This window comes from Pantherophis guttatus, chromosome 5 (assembly GCF_059756535.1).
Source record: "Pantherophis guttatus breed Tessera chromosome 5, ASM5975653v1, whole genome shotgun sequence".
NCBI lineage: Eukaryota > Metazoa > Chordata > Lepidosauria > Squamata > Colubridae > Pantherophis > Pantherophis guttatus.
The window spans coordinates 32,066,953-32,082,807 of NC_142067.1; the positions used below are offsets into that span (position 1 = coordinate 32,066,953).

General features: G+C 38.6%; 1 protein-coding gene across 1 annotated transcript; it reads left to right on the forward strand.

Annotated features, from left to right (window-relative positions):
- Nucleotides 1-206: 206 nt before the first annotated feature.
- On the forward strand, nt 207-11,525 carry SLC19A2 (solute carrier family 19 member 2). Its single transcript, XM_034412010.3, has 6 exons — nt 207-583; nt 1,972-2,580; nt 7,639-7,861; nt 8,677-8,869; nt 10,190-10,331; nt 11,389-11,525. Exons 1-6 carry the CDS (start codon nt 386-388, stop codon nt 11,515-11,517), a joined length of 1,494 nt encoding a protein of 497 aa, XP_034267901.2. The 5' UTR covers nt 207-385; the 3' UTR covers nt 11,518-11,525.
- The last annotated feature ends 4,330 nt before the right edge of the window (nt 11,526-15,855 follow it).

Here is a 15,855-nt window from a genome sequence, read left to right on the forward strand (position 1 = left end):
CACCAAGACAAATTCCTTGTGTGTCCAATCACACTTGGCCGATAAAAAATTCTATTCGATTCTATTCTAAACAGGGAAACGACGACCTATCAAAATAAAGCCAACGGCGGTGTGGCCTGAATTAAGCAATCCAATTGGCTGCTCTACAATCAACTAGTAACCTCCCCCCTCTCATTGATTTGGACTTCCTTCTTCCCCTTCCACCCAATCGCAGATGGTAACGAAAGCGAGGAGGCGGGACTGTTTGCCGCGCAGGGGCCAAGGTGCCTTTGGTCGCGTGGGTTGCCGGTAGAATTTCTGGCCATCCAGCGACGAGGCTGCTGCCGTCCGGAAGCTGCCGCTGAAAGCGGGATCTTGAGAGTCGCCCCGTTGCGGGGCTCGTCAGATGGAAACGCCGGATATCTTGGAAGGACTCCGGTCCCAGTTGTTCCCTGGCCGCGCAAGGCGGCTCCCGCGGCGTTTTGCTTGGGGGTTTCCTACGACTGTGCTGTGTGGCTACGGTTTCTTTGCCAACTTGCGACCGTCGGAACCTTTTCTCACACCTTACTTGTTGGGACCGGACAAGAACCTCACCGAGACCCAGGTGAGATCTCTTCTCTAATTGGCCCAAAAGTGATCCCCCGCCCCCCCCGGAAATGCAACTGGATTTTGTTTTTCCTTGAGGACGTTTCGCTTCTCGTTCAAGAAGCTTCTTCCCCTCTGATTGAATGGTGGAGGATGGAAGAATGGAGGGCACAGATAAAGCTTCAAGGAGTCTCAAGGACTCTCAGAAAGAAGGCTTACCAGCAGATGACTGCAAGGAATATAAATCAAAGTCAAAAGAAACATTTCTGGTTTCAATTATGTATTAATGTTTATTTTTTTTTGAATTAATTATACATACATACATATATACGTACATACATACACACATACATATGTATATATATATATATATATACACACCATGTTTTTCCAAAAAGATGACCCACCTTGAAAAGAAGCCCTATCATGTTTTTGAGCATATGCGATCAAATGAATGCGATCAAATGAATCCCCACCCACAAAATTAGCCCTAATTAAGACCCCGTCCACCCCACGGTGCAGGGGGTGGGGCGAGGCACACAGTTAAAAAATAAACTAGGGTGGGGATGGGAAGGGGTGGAGCTGCCCTACTTACTAGGCCTCGCACACCCTGACATCTGCCTTGCCTTCTTTTGCGGCCGCTTCTTCTGCAGAGGGCTTTCCGGAAGGCATCTGCAGCCGATAACAGCTCCGGATCGATACGGAGCTCTGTTATTGGCTGCAGATGCCTTCCGACAGGCATCTAAAGGCGAAACGGAGGCCGTGCGTGTGGCAGCAAACAGCCGCAGAAGATGTGGGCCAGCAGCAGGCTTCTGCTGGGCAGGGCTGTCGGTACCACTGCCGTGAGGTGAGTCAATAATTCAAAACTTCCAAAAAGAAGGCCTAGCAGGTTTTTCAGGCATCAAAAGAAAATAAGACCCGGCCTTCTTTTTGGAGAAACACGGTATATCTATATATCTATGTCTATGTCTATGTCTCTATATTTATATATCTCTGTCTGTCTGTCTGTGTTTTTCTATATGTCCATCAAACATGATAAAAGGTGTCCTTGTTCACATTTGCAACATAAATTTGAAATTCCTTCCTACACTTTAGATAATATTCTGGTCACAAATACCAATGATACATCATTTTATAAAAGTTGTCTTTAAGATATTAATGTGTGAATTTCAGTCCTTTAATCCACTTATTCTACCATTGTACAATTTGTATATTATAACCAACATTTCTACTCTGATTTGTCACTTTTTTTTTCATTTCAAATTTTAATAAAAGTTTATGTTAGCAATTATATGTTCATTTCTACATAATTCTGTTTTAAATTTATTTGTACAGTATTCAAAACATATATATATATATATAGTGGGAAATTTCCTTTTTATAAAGATAATATTCCTTTTTTTGTAGGTCTTCAATGAAATTTATCCAGTATGGACGTACTCTTATTTAGTGCTGCTGTTCCCAGTCTTCTTGGCAACCGATTATCTCAGATACAAGCCTGTCATCCTTCTACAAGGACTAAGCCTTATAGTAACATGGTTTATGCTTCTTTACTCCCAAGGAATTCTGGCTGTTCAGTTCCTGGAATTCTTTTATGGATTAGTGACTGCAACAGAAATTGCTTACTACTCTTATATTTATAGTGTTGTGGACTTGAACTTGTACCAGAAAGTCACAAGCTACTGTCGAAGTGCTGCCCTTGTGGGCTATACTGTGGGCTCTGTCTGTGGACAAGTCCTAGTGTCTGTTGCAGGCTGGTCCCTGTTCAGTTTGAATGTGGTGTCACTTACTTCTGTATCTGTTGCCTTTGCAATAGCTTGGTCTCTGCCCATGCCACAGAAAAGTTTTTTTTTCCACCATCACTCAAGCCTCCAGGTCAGCAAGGAGATGAAAGTTTTAAATTATAAAAACGGAACAATTATCCAACACGATCCTGCCTTAAAGAAGGTTCCTGGGTTGGAAGATGTGGAATTGAAGATTCCATTAAATATAGAAGAGTGTCCTGCCGAGGAGCAAGTAAGTACTAGTCTTTTTGCCTTGAGGGGTATGTGGAGAATATAGTTTGCCACTGAGCACTTGTTTTCAATTGGATGAACTTGCGCTGATCAATAACCTGTTCCCCTTTGATGCTTCTGTTTGACCATTTAAAATTCTGGTGATGAGATTTTAATCAGAGTTGTGTTGGTAAGATCCTATTGCTTGCCAAAACAAGGACATTCCAGAATATAGACAAACCAAATATGCCAATATGCACAAAAATCTAATTATTTGAGGGAAACACATTTTTTTTGGGGGGGGGGAAGCTAATCCATTTGCCTTGCAAGGCAGGCTCCTAGCCACAACTCTAGCCAACTCTTCTAAGAAGAGTTAAGGAGAGCTATGGCTAGGCTAGACATCATTTAATGAAAATCTGAACATAACGTTAAGGATTAGTTGGGGTGGGAAAAGGGTCATCTTGCCACTTACATAAGTTTAGCTGGCATGGTTAGAACAGAGGTAGAAAGGCTTTTCACTTTCCTGCTTGTCTGATTCAGAACAAATCTCTCCCAGCCCCCACCCCCATCCCGCTTTTTTGTGAAGAAAACTACTTACACTGCAGTGTGACACATTTCTTAATCACACAATGCTCCAGCATTTCTGCTATGAAAATGAAATAATAAAGATTAGGCTACAAAGTGCAGACTGTGAGTTCAAGTCCCACCTTAGCCATGAAAGCCAGCTGGGTGACTTTGGGCCACTCATTCTCTCTCAGCCCAAACCACCTCACAGGGTTGTTGCTCTGGGGAAAAGAGAAGGAGGAAGGTGTGTAGGATAACTTCACCTCCTTGAGTTATTTGTAAAAATAATGAAGTTGGAGTACAAACAAGCAAAATAAATAAAATGATTACTGGAAAATAATGTATATGCTTTTATATTGCCAAATGCATACATTTCTAGTGGTAAGAAGTATAATAACAAAATACATTATATCCAATGCTAATTGGTTTGTGGTTTCTTTGCTTTGTGTTTATTTGGCTTGTATATCTAAACCCATTTTAAGTATAATTGAGAAAAGACAAGTTTTTCTTGCTTAGTGTTTCTATATGATGTACCTTATATATGGGCAATAAGTCCCATTAACAGGAAGTTTAGGGTTGCTGTTTTAATGTAGAATACTAGAAATATTGTTAATATTTTGATAATATTCTGAAACCAAATATGAAAGCATGTTACTTAAATGTAATATTTGGTCATTTATGGTCTACTGGCTGCTAATTACCTTTGGTAACTCGTTATTCTATAATTATGGAGCAACCATAGACAGATGCTCCTTATCAGGATTGAAGAAGAGATAAAAAAGCTGGGTGGTGGGAAATTAACTAGAGGAATGTTGTAGCAAACCATTGATACGTTGTTGCTAAGAAACCTACAGTACATATCTACAAAGTAAGGATTTTGTAATATTTTATGAAGGACTGTGACATTTACTCATTTATACTGTTATTCTATTTTGAGATAAAGAACATATTTTTAATATTAATGATAAATAATAATATTAATCTTTTGGCCTGGGCAAGTCAAAAGGTTGGACAGCCATGCACTATATGTTTTTTAAACCCATGTACAAAAATTGATTAATTCTTATTATTGAAAAGTTTTAAAAAGTTTTACAAACATTTCCCCTTTCCCTCCCTCCCCCCTCCCCCCACTTCCCAGAGCAAAGTACAGGGTATAACATTTGACAATCATAAGCTAACATAAGCTAATTATCTATAGTCTCCTATCCCCCTCTTGAACTTTTAACTCCCCTTTTACTAAACTAAATTTAAGTACTTTATAAAATCTCTTTAATCATTCATAAGCTATTTGAAATTTTTTAGTCCGATATTTGCCTTGAATATAATCAATCCATCTTTTCCATTCTAACATATATTTCTCATTTGAATGGTCCTTTAAATATGCTGAAATTTTTGTCATTTCTGCTAAATTTACTACTTTTAATGTCCATTCTTGAATACTAGATAAATCTTCCTTCTTCCAGTACTGCGCCACCAACAGTCTTGCTGCAGTTTTAAGTTCAGAATCAAATTCGATTTGATTCTGAAAAATTGATTAATTCTAACCTCAACATTTGCCTGATTCAAAGTTCAAAGCCTTTATTGTCATTGAACATCATGTATACAATGAAATTGGTTTAGCCTCTACTGGCGCAATTGATACAAGAATACAAGACAACATGAATAATATAAAAAATAATCCTTATACAAGTAGTTAGGGAAAAAACCTAGTCATACGTTTCCATATGTATATCATATTCTGTGCAACATGTATATTACTCTGGTGTATGATCTTATATCATAGTATATACATATTACACACTACACTGGCACCAGTGAAATTCATCATATTAATCTGTTTGTGGTGCTATATTGTGTTAAGGAGTCAGACAGCCGATGGGCAGAAGCTGTTTTTAAACCTATTTGTCCGGCTGGCTATACTTCTATGTCTTCTGCCTGATGGTAAAAGTGAAAAGAGACACTGGCCAGGGTGTGAATCATCCCCAAGTATCTATATTAAATTGTGGATACAAAATTTTGGCTTTTTTCGTAGATTCATTGAAATTCATTTGTTGCTTTAATATTATAATTATGTACAAGCAACTAACAGTGATGGCATTACTCTCTGTATGTTCAGAGACTTTATTCAGAATGTACAATAAGTTTGTGCTGTTTTTAGTGAGCTCTTGAGCTCTTTCTATATTACATATAGTCATTGGGTTAGAATAGCAGTTGGGATCATAATTTTTATCACTAAACAATACAGGCATAAAGCATGATGTCATGTGACCATGCCACTAAGCAACCTTAGTTTGAGGACCTCACAGGTCATTAAGCAAGGACCTCATGTGATTGTGTATTCCAATTCTTTCTGGCTTCCCCATTGACTGCTTGTGAGAAGCTAGCAGGGAAGATCAAAAATTGCAATCACATGACTGCAGAATGTTGCAGTGGCCAGAAATACGAGCAGGTTGCCAAGTGTCCTGGATTACGATCATATGACTGTAGGGTTGTTGCAATAGCCAGAGCTTCAAGGACTGGTCATAAATACAACTTATTCACTTGATGACGGACTGAATGGTTGTTAAATGAAGACCACTGTACTGAAAGATTTTGTGAAAAATGCTCTAGTACCCTTCTTTGCTCTACACACTGAGTGTGAAAAGAACACTTATTTTTTATGTTGATTGTAGTCATGGTGAACCTTTGAGAGAGCCCATGGTTGTTTTTCATTTATGGAAAGTAATTAAGGTACTGAGAAGTACCATTCACCTAGCAACAAGGTCATTTAAGGGGAGAGATCAGTGATATGGTTACCAAACTTTGTTGTTCAAATGTATCATATTTAGAGTGCCATTAATTTTCTTATCCAACTATATTGTAAATGTTTGCCCACATCTGAAGCAAAGAATTATTTGCACTTGCTAAATAGTCCATGCTAAAATAGATGACCTATTATTTCTGCAACAGTTGGTGATAGTTTTTTTGTGAACCATTTCCATTATTATCAAGCATCGCTTAGCCATCACATGTTATTCAGACTTTTTATGGAATTATTCAACAGATTTATTAAAACCTGACCATTGCTTGCTTTGTTTTTAAGGTAGTAAAAGGAAAGACAGCTTTTACAGAACTACGCAAAATAATGTTTGAGCTTGCTTGGATTTTTATGAAATGAAGGTAGTTAGTTGTACTGTATACTTCTGAAAGCCTTGGGAATAATTGGGAGCCTGTCTGATGCTGAAATATTTATGCATGAACTGAATACCAACTTCAGAACAATTGCTTGAAATATCCTCCCGTGTAATAGCAAATGTTTGAATAAATGTAACTGTACTCATAGTTTAATTTAGTTAAAAGGTCCCGTACAATAGAAAGACATATAGGGTGAGGAAGCAATGTGTCTGCCCCTTTTACAATTTACTCTGTGCATGATTATTGATTGGCAGAATACTGTCCCCAGAATTGGCAATACCAAATATTTCCACATTCATTAGAATACAAAGCTGTATTTAGTGTTACTTTCTAGTATTTTATCTAGTAATAGAAATAAGCACAAAAGAAGAGTTAAGAACATATTTCAATAAGCAGAAGTATGGTTAGAGAGTGATTTGCTTTGTGGACAAACATTCATAAATGAAAAGTGCTCCCCTTGAGGAGCACCCGGAGGCTCCCAACTGGTCCAGAATGCGGCCACGCGGGTGATTATGGGAGCGACGTGGCGCTCCCATGTAACACCTCTCCTGCGCGGGCTGCATTGGCTCCCGGTGATCTTCCGGGTGCGCTTTAAGGTATTAGTTCTCACCTTTAAAGCGCTCCATGGCTTAGGGCCAGGGTATCTACGAGACCGCCTGCTGCTACCTATAACCTCCCTCCGGCCAATACGCTCTCACAGAGAGGGCCTCCTCAGGGTGCTGTCGGTCAAGCAATGTCGGCTGGCGGCCCCCAGGGGGAGAGCCTTCTCTGTGGGGGCACCCGCCCTGTGGAATGAGCTACCTCCTGGAATATGACTGATCCCGGATCTCCGGACCTTCCGTAAGGCCCTAAAGACTTATTTATTCCAGCAAGCTGGCCTAGCCTAAATGTTTTTTTAATGGGATTTTACTTCTATAGACTTGGGGTTTTAAATTGGGAGGCCAATTGATTTAATCTTGTTTAATTATCTTAACTTTTGTATTGTATGTATTTTAATTTTGGCTGTTCACCGCCCTGAGTCCCTTCCGGGAGAAGGGCGGTATACAAATTAATTAAATAAATAAATAAATAAATAAATGTATTCATACTCGCCACATAGGAATGATCATTGTCCTCAACTAAGATTATAGAACTATTACAAAGTTCCAGCACTTTCTCTATACCTAAGGAGAAATGAGAACTCTGTGATATTTGTTATGAATTCTTTTGAATTCATAATAATATGAATAATAATATTCTCAGAGTTTATCTGGATCGGTACTATTCCTGTTGTAATATGATAGATATAAAAGATAATTCTGGTATATTTTAGTTGAAATTTTAATTTCTTTAATCCATATAGGAGCAAAAGGTGAACATTATAAAGGTAATCAAGGAACTCTGGCAGGACATCTTACAGTGTTACTCTTCCTGGCCTCTGGTTTGCTGGTCTATATGGTGGGCTCTGTCAACATGTGGCTATTTCCAGGTCATCAATTATATTCAAGGCATGTGGGAAACCGTGCTGCCTTCTCAGACCTCTGAGATCTATAATGGTGCTGTGGAAGCAGTTTCCACATTGTTGGGTAAGCTGTTTCTTAACTTGGCTTTCTTCTTCTGATCAGTGAAGCATATTGTTGCATTTTGGAATTGTCAAAACTAATATTTACTAATATTTGTATAAAGAGCATTTTGTTTAAGAGCACTCTACTACATTGCTGTTAAGCGAATTCATGTGATGTTGTTTTTATTAGCAATTTAGTCATAATAGTTTTGAACTATTATATCAGGGGTGTCAAACTGGATTTCTTCGAATGCTGGGGCAGCATTGTAGTTCTCCGTGGGGTGGCTAGGTGGGTGAAATGGGATGGGATGGATGCCTCCTGCAGCACCCTGCCGGCCTGGAAATAGCAAAAGACTGGCCCATGGTGCCTCTGGCAGCCAAAACTATTTCCAGGCAGATTTAAGTACCCAGCTGGCAGGAGTGCTGCAGGAGGCTTTCCAGGCTGAAAACGGGGCACGGGGGCTGAGAGCATGTGGGCCCCGTGCCCCATTTTGGCTGGCAGAGGCACTGTGGGCTAGTACTTTGCTATTTCCAGGCCGGCCATGCAGGCCAGATTTAAGCACCCTGCGGGCTGGATCCAGCCCGCAGGCCTTGAATTTGACACCCCTGTATTATATGGAGATGGTAGTATTTATAGAACCTTCTGGAGAAGAAATCCTAATTTCCTTCTTTCTGCTGATGTGAAAGTTAAGTAGCAAATACTTAGCGAAGCTATTACTGACTTGTATTTTCTGATTTTGATCCCTGGAAGATTCCCTTGAAAAAGTATTCAGAATATACAGTCTACTGGACATAGTTGTTCTTGCATTCTAACTTGTTTGGATTTTCCATTTATAGGTGCTGTGGCTGTATTTGCTGTGGGACACATAAAAATGGCTTTTCTTACTTGGGGTGAAATAGTCTTAGCTATGTTTTCCCTCTTCATTGCTGCAGCTGTGTATATTATGGACACTATTCATAACATTTGGGTGTGCTATGCTTCCTACATGGCATTTCGAATTGTCTATATGCTGCTCATTACTATTGCAACGTAAGTATGCACTTGCATATTTCATCATTTTATACATTTTCAATCTTGCCATTGCTCAGATATCATACATATATGATGAGATTGCAAATCCCCAAAATTCTAAATAATTTAATGAGAGAGCTATCCCAGTACATATGGAATGTACCAATGTTGAGGAATGTTGTCATATAGCTTTTGGAGTAGATTCACTGTGTTTGTTTGAAAGATTCAGTTCTGTCACAATGAAACTATAAAATAGCCAAATAGCTAAAATAGGTTTGAAAGCCATTGTCTCCTTTAAGTTTGTAGCTTTTAATATTCCTGTACCTCATCAGTTTTCCCCAAATTGAATTTCTGCTGTAGTTATTATTTGTTTTATAGCTTCTGCCTAGATCAGGGGTCTCTAACCTTGGCAACTTTTAAGACTTGTGGAATTCAACTCCCAGAGTTCAATTCTGGGAGTTGAAGTCCACAAGTCTTAAAGTTGCCAAGATTGGAGACCCTTGCATAGACACTAAATTACTGAGAGAAGTTCAGTGGCTTTGAATTTCCCTTTGCTATTAGGAAAGGAAATGTTATTTTAGTTTGTGGATTAATGAATTAAGTTTATATATAACAGAACAGGGACAATCCATGCCATTTGTGGGCAACCTATCTTCTCAAACTTGATCCACTTATCTTAAAAATGCTCTGTGTAGGAAGAAATAGGGAGTGTTTTCTTTTTTCCATAAAGCAGAAAACTTATTTCCTCTTTCATTCCTCCTAGGTCTTTGCCAAGGGGAAATAGGGTACAGCTTCAGTACAAGGAATGGTGCTTTGAGGAAGGGGGTTATTGGTATCCTAAACCTTATATCAGCTGAGCCTTCTGGGAATGGTGATAGGGAGTTCCCCACTCCTGGTCTATGAAAATTTGTAAAGACAAATTAAATATAGTTTTTTATAGTTGATTCTCATTATTCACAGAATCTGTATTTGTAGATATGCCTACTTTAAAATAAAATGAAAACACATATGAGTTTGAAAACTCTTTTGCCTGTAGGTTACTTTGCCTTAGTCCCTCTTACCTTTTTTCTTTTTCTCAATTTGGGGTTTGATGTCCTTCGGAATTCTTGGATAGAAAGTTTTTTTTTTTTTACAAAGATAAGGCAAAAGATGGAAAAAAAACAGCACTCTCCTACCTCATATGTTTTATTTAAAATTCAGAAAGGTCTGTGTGCGAAATGAATGGAACTCACAATAAAAAGTTTATATAACCAATATGGTTTCACTTTGATGATCACCTGCAGGTGATAAAGAAATACGTTGTTTGTTTAAGTTCATTTTTCTTTTCTTTTTGTGAAGGTTCCAGATTGCTGCAAATCTAAGTGTAGAGCGCTATGCTCTTGTATTTGGTATTAATACTTTTATTGCACTGGCATTGCAGACGGTACTCACATTGATAGTTGTTGATGCAAAAGGTCTTGGCCTTGACATAATTACACAGGTAAGATTCATTAATTTTGATTGGGTGGGAAGAGAGTGGACAACTTTTCATAACTTGTTACCTTGCAAAGAAATTAGACTTTAGTTCTCATATGCTCCATACATCAAATATTCTCTAATATCATCATAACACCATTTAGAAAGGCTACCTTTGAGTATCTTCAAAATGTGAGAGGCCTTATAAGTTGCTTTTGCAGGGTAGAAAGTACATTGCCCCCTCTATTTTAAGAGGGGGTTTTTTTTTTTTTACATTCTTAATACAGGTCAGAATTGTGACAAATTGTGACCCACGTAGTTCATGATGTCTACATGGGAAGGAATAGACATGTATGCCCTAATCACCTCATGACCCACATAGTTCCATATGGACAGTTCTTGAAGTTCATCAGAAGCTATAGCTGGTCTAAAATGTATTGGTATCAGCAGTAACAGGCTTTAATATATGCCCAGTTGTCATTGCTGTTACATGGGCTGCCATGTAGCTTCCAGGCGCAATTCAAAGTACTGGTCATCACCTACATAGTTCTTCATAACATAGGGTCTGGTTATCTACAGGATTAACTATCTCCAATAATTTCTGTCCACCTGCAAAGGTTGCGCTCCAGATTAAATGTTGCTATCTTGTGGGAGTGAGGAAGTGTGCCTTTTCTGTCACATCTCCTATTCTCTGGAATAGCATTCCTGAAGACATATGTAAGGTTCCCCCTCCCTTAGGGTACTGGAAACCCTTCTGACCTGGCTGTGTTTCCAGACTTGGGGTTAGCAAAGCTTCTTTTGTGGTGTTAATATTTTTTCTTCTCAACTGTTATGCTCTGTTATTACATTTTTTTGGGATGTAAGCCACCCAGAGTCTTCGGGAATTGAGCAGCTATAATAAATCTAATAATTAATTATGATTCTTGAGACAGGAGGTCTAAAAAATGCCTTTCTCCAGTTGTGTTTAAAAAATCCACAGCCAATTAAGTTATTTTTAACCTGTCTCATGATTGTAACTGCTATGAGAGAAGTTAGTGAACATTAACTCCTCCATTTACTAAATCTTCTTTTGTTTTTTGTAGTTCAGGATCTATGCTGGCTATTTTGCTGTCATAGCAGTATTGTTCCTGATAAGTGGCACATACAGTATTATCAAGAATTTCTGGAGAAAGGAAAGGAGAAGAAATGATGCGGTTGCAGATGATGCTTAAAATACAAAGTATGAACTGATTTGATATCTAGTGGGGCAAACCTATTTTTAAATATGATGGTTCATATTTATGCAACTATTGTTACTTTAAAACCACTATCTATTGTATTTGACTCTAGTTGTACTATATTAGTAGCATATGTTAGTAGAATACATTCATCTTATATAAGTAAGAATGCTGTATTTAACAACATAGCATCAACGTGCCTTTTGTAGACAAAGTCTACATGGGGAAATTTTTTTTTCTGTTTTTTTTTCTTTAGCCAGACCATAAAACTGTAAATGGAAAGTGATGGTTTTTTAAAAAGCATAGCCTAGCTATGCTTTCAGTGTTCTTTATACGTTGACTTTTAGAAGCCTAAAACTGTGTGGCACAGTGATAGAACTGCAATCAGCAGCATCCTTTGAAATAAATTGGTCATAGCAGGATACTGCTCAGGTTTGGTAAATACATTTTACCAGACAAAATACATTTTTCACTCTGTGGAGTGATTTTGATAAATTTAGAGATTTTAGTTCTCTTTTGTTGCCACTCCTGAAGTGTCAACTGTATATCCTAATTCATTGATATTAAAAGGCAATGATTAACAGAAGCAGAAAATCACCTGGGATTCAAATATAGGTTGTCATTTGGATAATTTCTATTGGTCATATTATGCTTTTAAGCTTCTCCAAAGAAACTCTTACATTTCTGTATTCATGCTGTTGTTAGTATACTTTCATAATGTCTGAGTAAAAGAAATGGCAGCTGTATCATTCTACATTATCTGTCTGTAATAGAAATTGTCTTGATTGCTGTTTCTGCCAATGATGATTGTATTTTTGAATTGTGGAACAAATGCATACAACTATACCAGATAGGACATTATTACTTTGATTGTTTTGATGTTTTCTAATAACTCCATAATTTGGATTTATTAAAATCCTCTGGGGTGATTTCTGAAACATTCTGGGGTTACCTACCTAGACTATAGATACTTCATAATAAGTAAAAAAAAGTGCAGAAGAACACAGGGAGTTTTATTTATCCTTTAAATTTAGAGAAGGAAGAATTCATGTGGACTTTTTGGCTTTTGGGGGTGGGGGGTAAAAAAAATTGAGTTACTTGTTTTTTATTCCCTTCCTGCCCAGTTACATTGTCTATATTGTCATAAAATTGAATAAATCCATAAACAACAGGATTTGCTTCAGGGTGCTGGAGTAGTTGCTAAAAATACCAGCCCTGGCCATATGATGAAAAAGTTACATGTGAAAAGTTACATCTTGTTCAATGGTGATGGTGGTGGATAGCTACCACAGGAAATTATTCAGCAACTGTTTGAAGTTACAATGTGTTCTGACCCAGCTCTCCAAACAAGACAAACCCTCTGAAGTTAATGCAAAGATTCCTTTATTAGGCGCGCCAACAGCCCTGGCAAAAAGTTTCTCTCTCAACGCAGGCTAATAAGTCGGTCCGGTTGGAAGATGAATAGTTGTCTGCCACATCTATTCATCTCCGCCACCTGCCTTTTATCCCCAGAGCTAGGGTGGGGCTTCGCTAGCAGCGGTGGCTCTTCCTTCCCAAGGATTGGCCCACGGATTTCCACTGCTCTCCTGTTCTCTGCCTTTTGCTCATCCTCTCGTCAGGTACTGGACCCAGCTGTTCCTCCTCTTCCTCATCAGTCACCTCCAGACCTGGGGGCTGTTGACTCTCCATCTGAGGGCTGATGGACAGCCCAGTCTCCGCCTCTCTCTCTCTCTGCCAGCTCCATTCCCTCTTCCCCCTTGGAGCTCTCAAGTTGCCTTGATGCTGACCCTGACTCCCATGCTGCCTCCTCCTCTGATTTGGCTGCTGGAGGGGCCAGTGCCCGACAAGCCGCAACACAATGGCCCTGAGCGAATGGTGTTTATGATAGATCCTTGAAGTCCTGGCCACCCCAGCACCCCATGATCATGTGATTATGGTCTCGCTGCTTGGCAACTGGCTTGCGCTTATAGTAGTTGTAGCATCTCACGTTCATGTGATCATCATTTGCAGCCTTCTTTGACGCCTTCCCACAAGCAAAATTAATGAGCAGGGAAGATGCTTCTATAAATTGCTCACCCTCCTGTAGCTTTTTTTCCTGGAGGAGCCTGAGCACGCTCCTCTATCTCATAGCAGTCACTCAGAGCCCCACTACTGTTGCACACTGCCTTGCAGCCACCCCTGGTCCCACCACGTTCATGCAGCATCCACTTATCTCCCCACTGGCTTGCTTGCGAGCTGCCTGGGACTTGCAATTTCCTGCTGGCTTCCCTATGGACTTTGCTTATTGCTTATAAGTGGTAGGAAATCATGAGGAAATCTTTGCTTAATGATCCTCGATCCTCACTTAATTACAGCAACAGGGAACATTGGGGTTACTGTTGCCAAGTGATGTGGTCATATAATGTTGCACTTAATGACTGCCTTGTTTAGCAAGGGAAATTCTGGTCCCAATTAACATCATTAAGCAAAGATTACCTGTATTTATATGTAGTTGTATCACATGTGAGTAATTTTCAGTTAAGAGTTTTCCTACCAAAAAAATTTAATATGTGTGAAGTCCATATTTATAAACCTGTGTAGAGTGGGACATTTCAGGTGGCAGCAACTAATTGACCTTGACTGATCTTGAAAAAGCTGGTCCAGTACTGGACAGGAGGTAATGAAAAGTCCCCAACTGTAACCTGGGGTGGGAAGCTGAAAATATCCCAAAAGGCAGCAGGAAGGTACTGTATTTCTACATTATTGCCAAAAATTTTGTGGACTTGTCTATGGAATCAGAAATTGAGCTCAATTCAATGGAATCTTTATCACTTTTTCTGCCAAGCTTGTAATATTTTATCGTCCAGTGCTATTTTTGCCTTATCAGATTTTATTGTAATACTTGGAGTATTATGGTTCTCAAAGTATGAGGATAAAAACTGGCAAACAGTTGAAAAATTCAGAAAAACACTAATTACACATTTTTGGTTAAAGCCATAATATTCATTGTTATGACACTGCATTGTGGTTTTTGCGACAAATTCTACTACAGAAGTTAATCTTATGAAAGCATCCAACAAACTTTAAGTGATATCTTGGTGTAGTAAGTTTTGTTGGCATCCAGAGAGCATCTTGATTTATAAAGGTCAGTCTTCCCTTCAACTATTCATATAACCAACATAATTTTAATTATTATTTAAAATATAACTAAAATTATATGTACTTCAGCCCTTCATGTTTCTTATCTTGATAACTGTGGAGGCTGATACAGTAACTATAAAACCTCATTTATGTAAAGGGTATTGTTAATGGATGAATTAAGACACTTTCCTTGTTTGAGAATTGCTCTGTGAACACACACACACACACACACACACACAGAATTATGCCATACTAATACAGTCCATTATTTTTGAGGATATATGTTTTTTGCATCAATATAATTACATTACGGTACAGTGTTTTAAAGAGGTTTCCTTCTCAAAAGAAAAATAGCAGGAAAGCTAAATAAAAATATCTTGATAGGAAAAAATATTTTAACCAAACTGTAAAACTATTTTAAACAAATAAATATATTTGATAATTTTAAAGTTTGTTTTTCATCATTTTTGCAACAATAATTCTAATATATATCATTTAAAAATCATCCACATCCTCTTATGCTCATTTAGAATTGTGCAGTGTTTTCCAAAATTTGTACCCAATTCTTTATCATCATGCATTACTGTACTACTGACCAGCTTCATATGCAACTATAACAGATTACATTAATATATACTTTCTCATATTTTAGCAGTTTACTTCCTAGCATATATTAATCAGTTTCACTCCAGAAGATTAGAACAATTTTATTTACATATCTCTGCCATGGTCAACTGAGGCTTTGACACAAGTAAGTAAAGTAAGACAGGAGGTTGGACCAGGTTACCAGTCTCAGCTACAAAGCCACCAAATGCTGCCATCCCCACTAGATCTAAGGATAGTAACGATCAATCGGTTTTGGAATATTTTGGCCAGTATGGCAGAAGTAGAACCAAACATCTTCATGCTATTATATGCCAACTAGGATTTCTATCAAGACCTTGCAAGCCTATATACAGTACCATTCCCTGTAACCCACCAATCAAATATGTGTATATCAACGTACAGCCCAACATGCACACTCTAGAGCAACGTGCACTCAGGATTCAGACAAATAGAATGAATGAGCTGGAAGGGACCTTGGAGGTCTTCTAGTCCAGCCACCTGCTCAAGCAGAACCATTTCAGACAAGTGACTGTCTAGAGCAGTGGGTCTCAACCTTCCTAATGCCGCGACCCTTTAATACAGTTCCTCATGTGGTGACCCCCAACC

Bases quoted from the DNA above. Each gene is read 5' to 3' on its own strand.
- SLC19A2 (XM_034412010.3), top strand. From the start codon at position 386: ATGGAAACGCCGGATATCTTGGAAGGACTCCGGTCCCAGTTGTTCCCT. The intron at 7,862-8,676 runs GTAAGCTGTTTC...TTCCATTTATAG, and splicing joins AGCAGTTTCCACATTGTTGG to GTGCTGTGGCTGTATTTGCT. The intron at 8,870-10,189 runs GTAAGTATGCAC...CTTTTTGTGAAG, and splicing joins CTGCTCATTACTATTGCAAC to GTTCCAGATTGCTGCAAATC.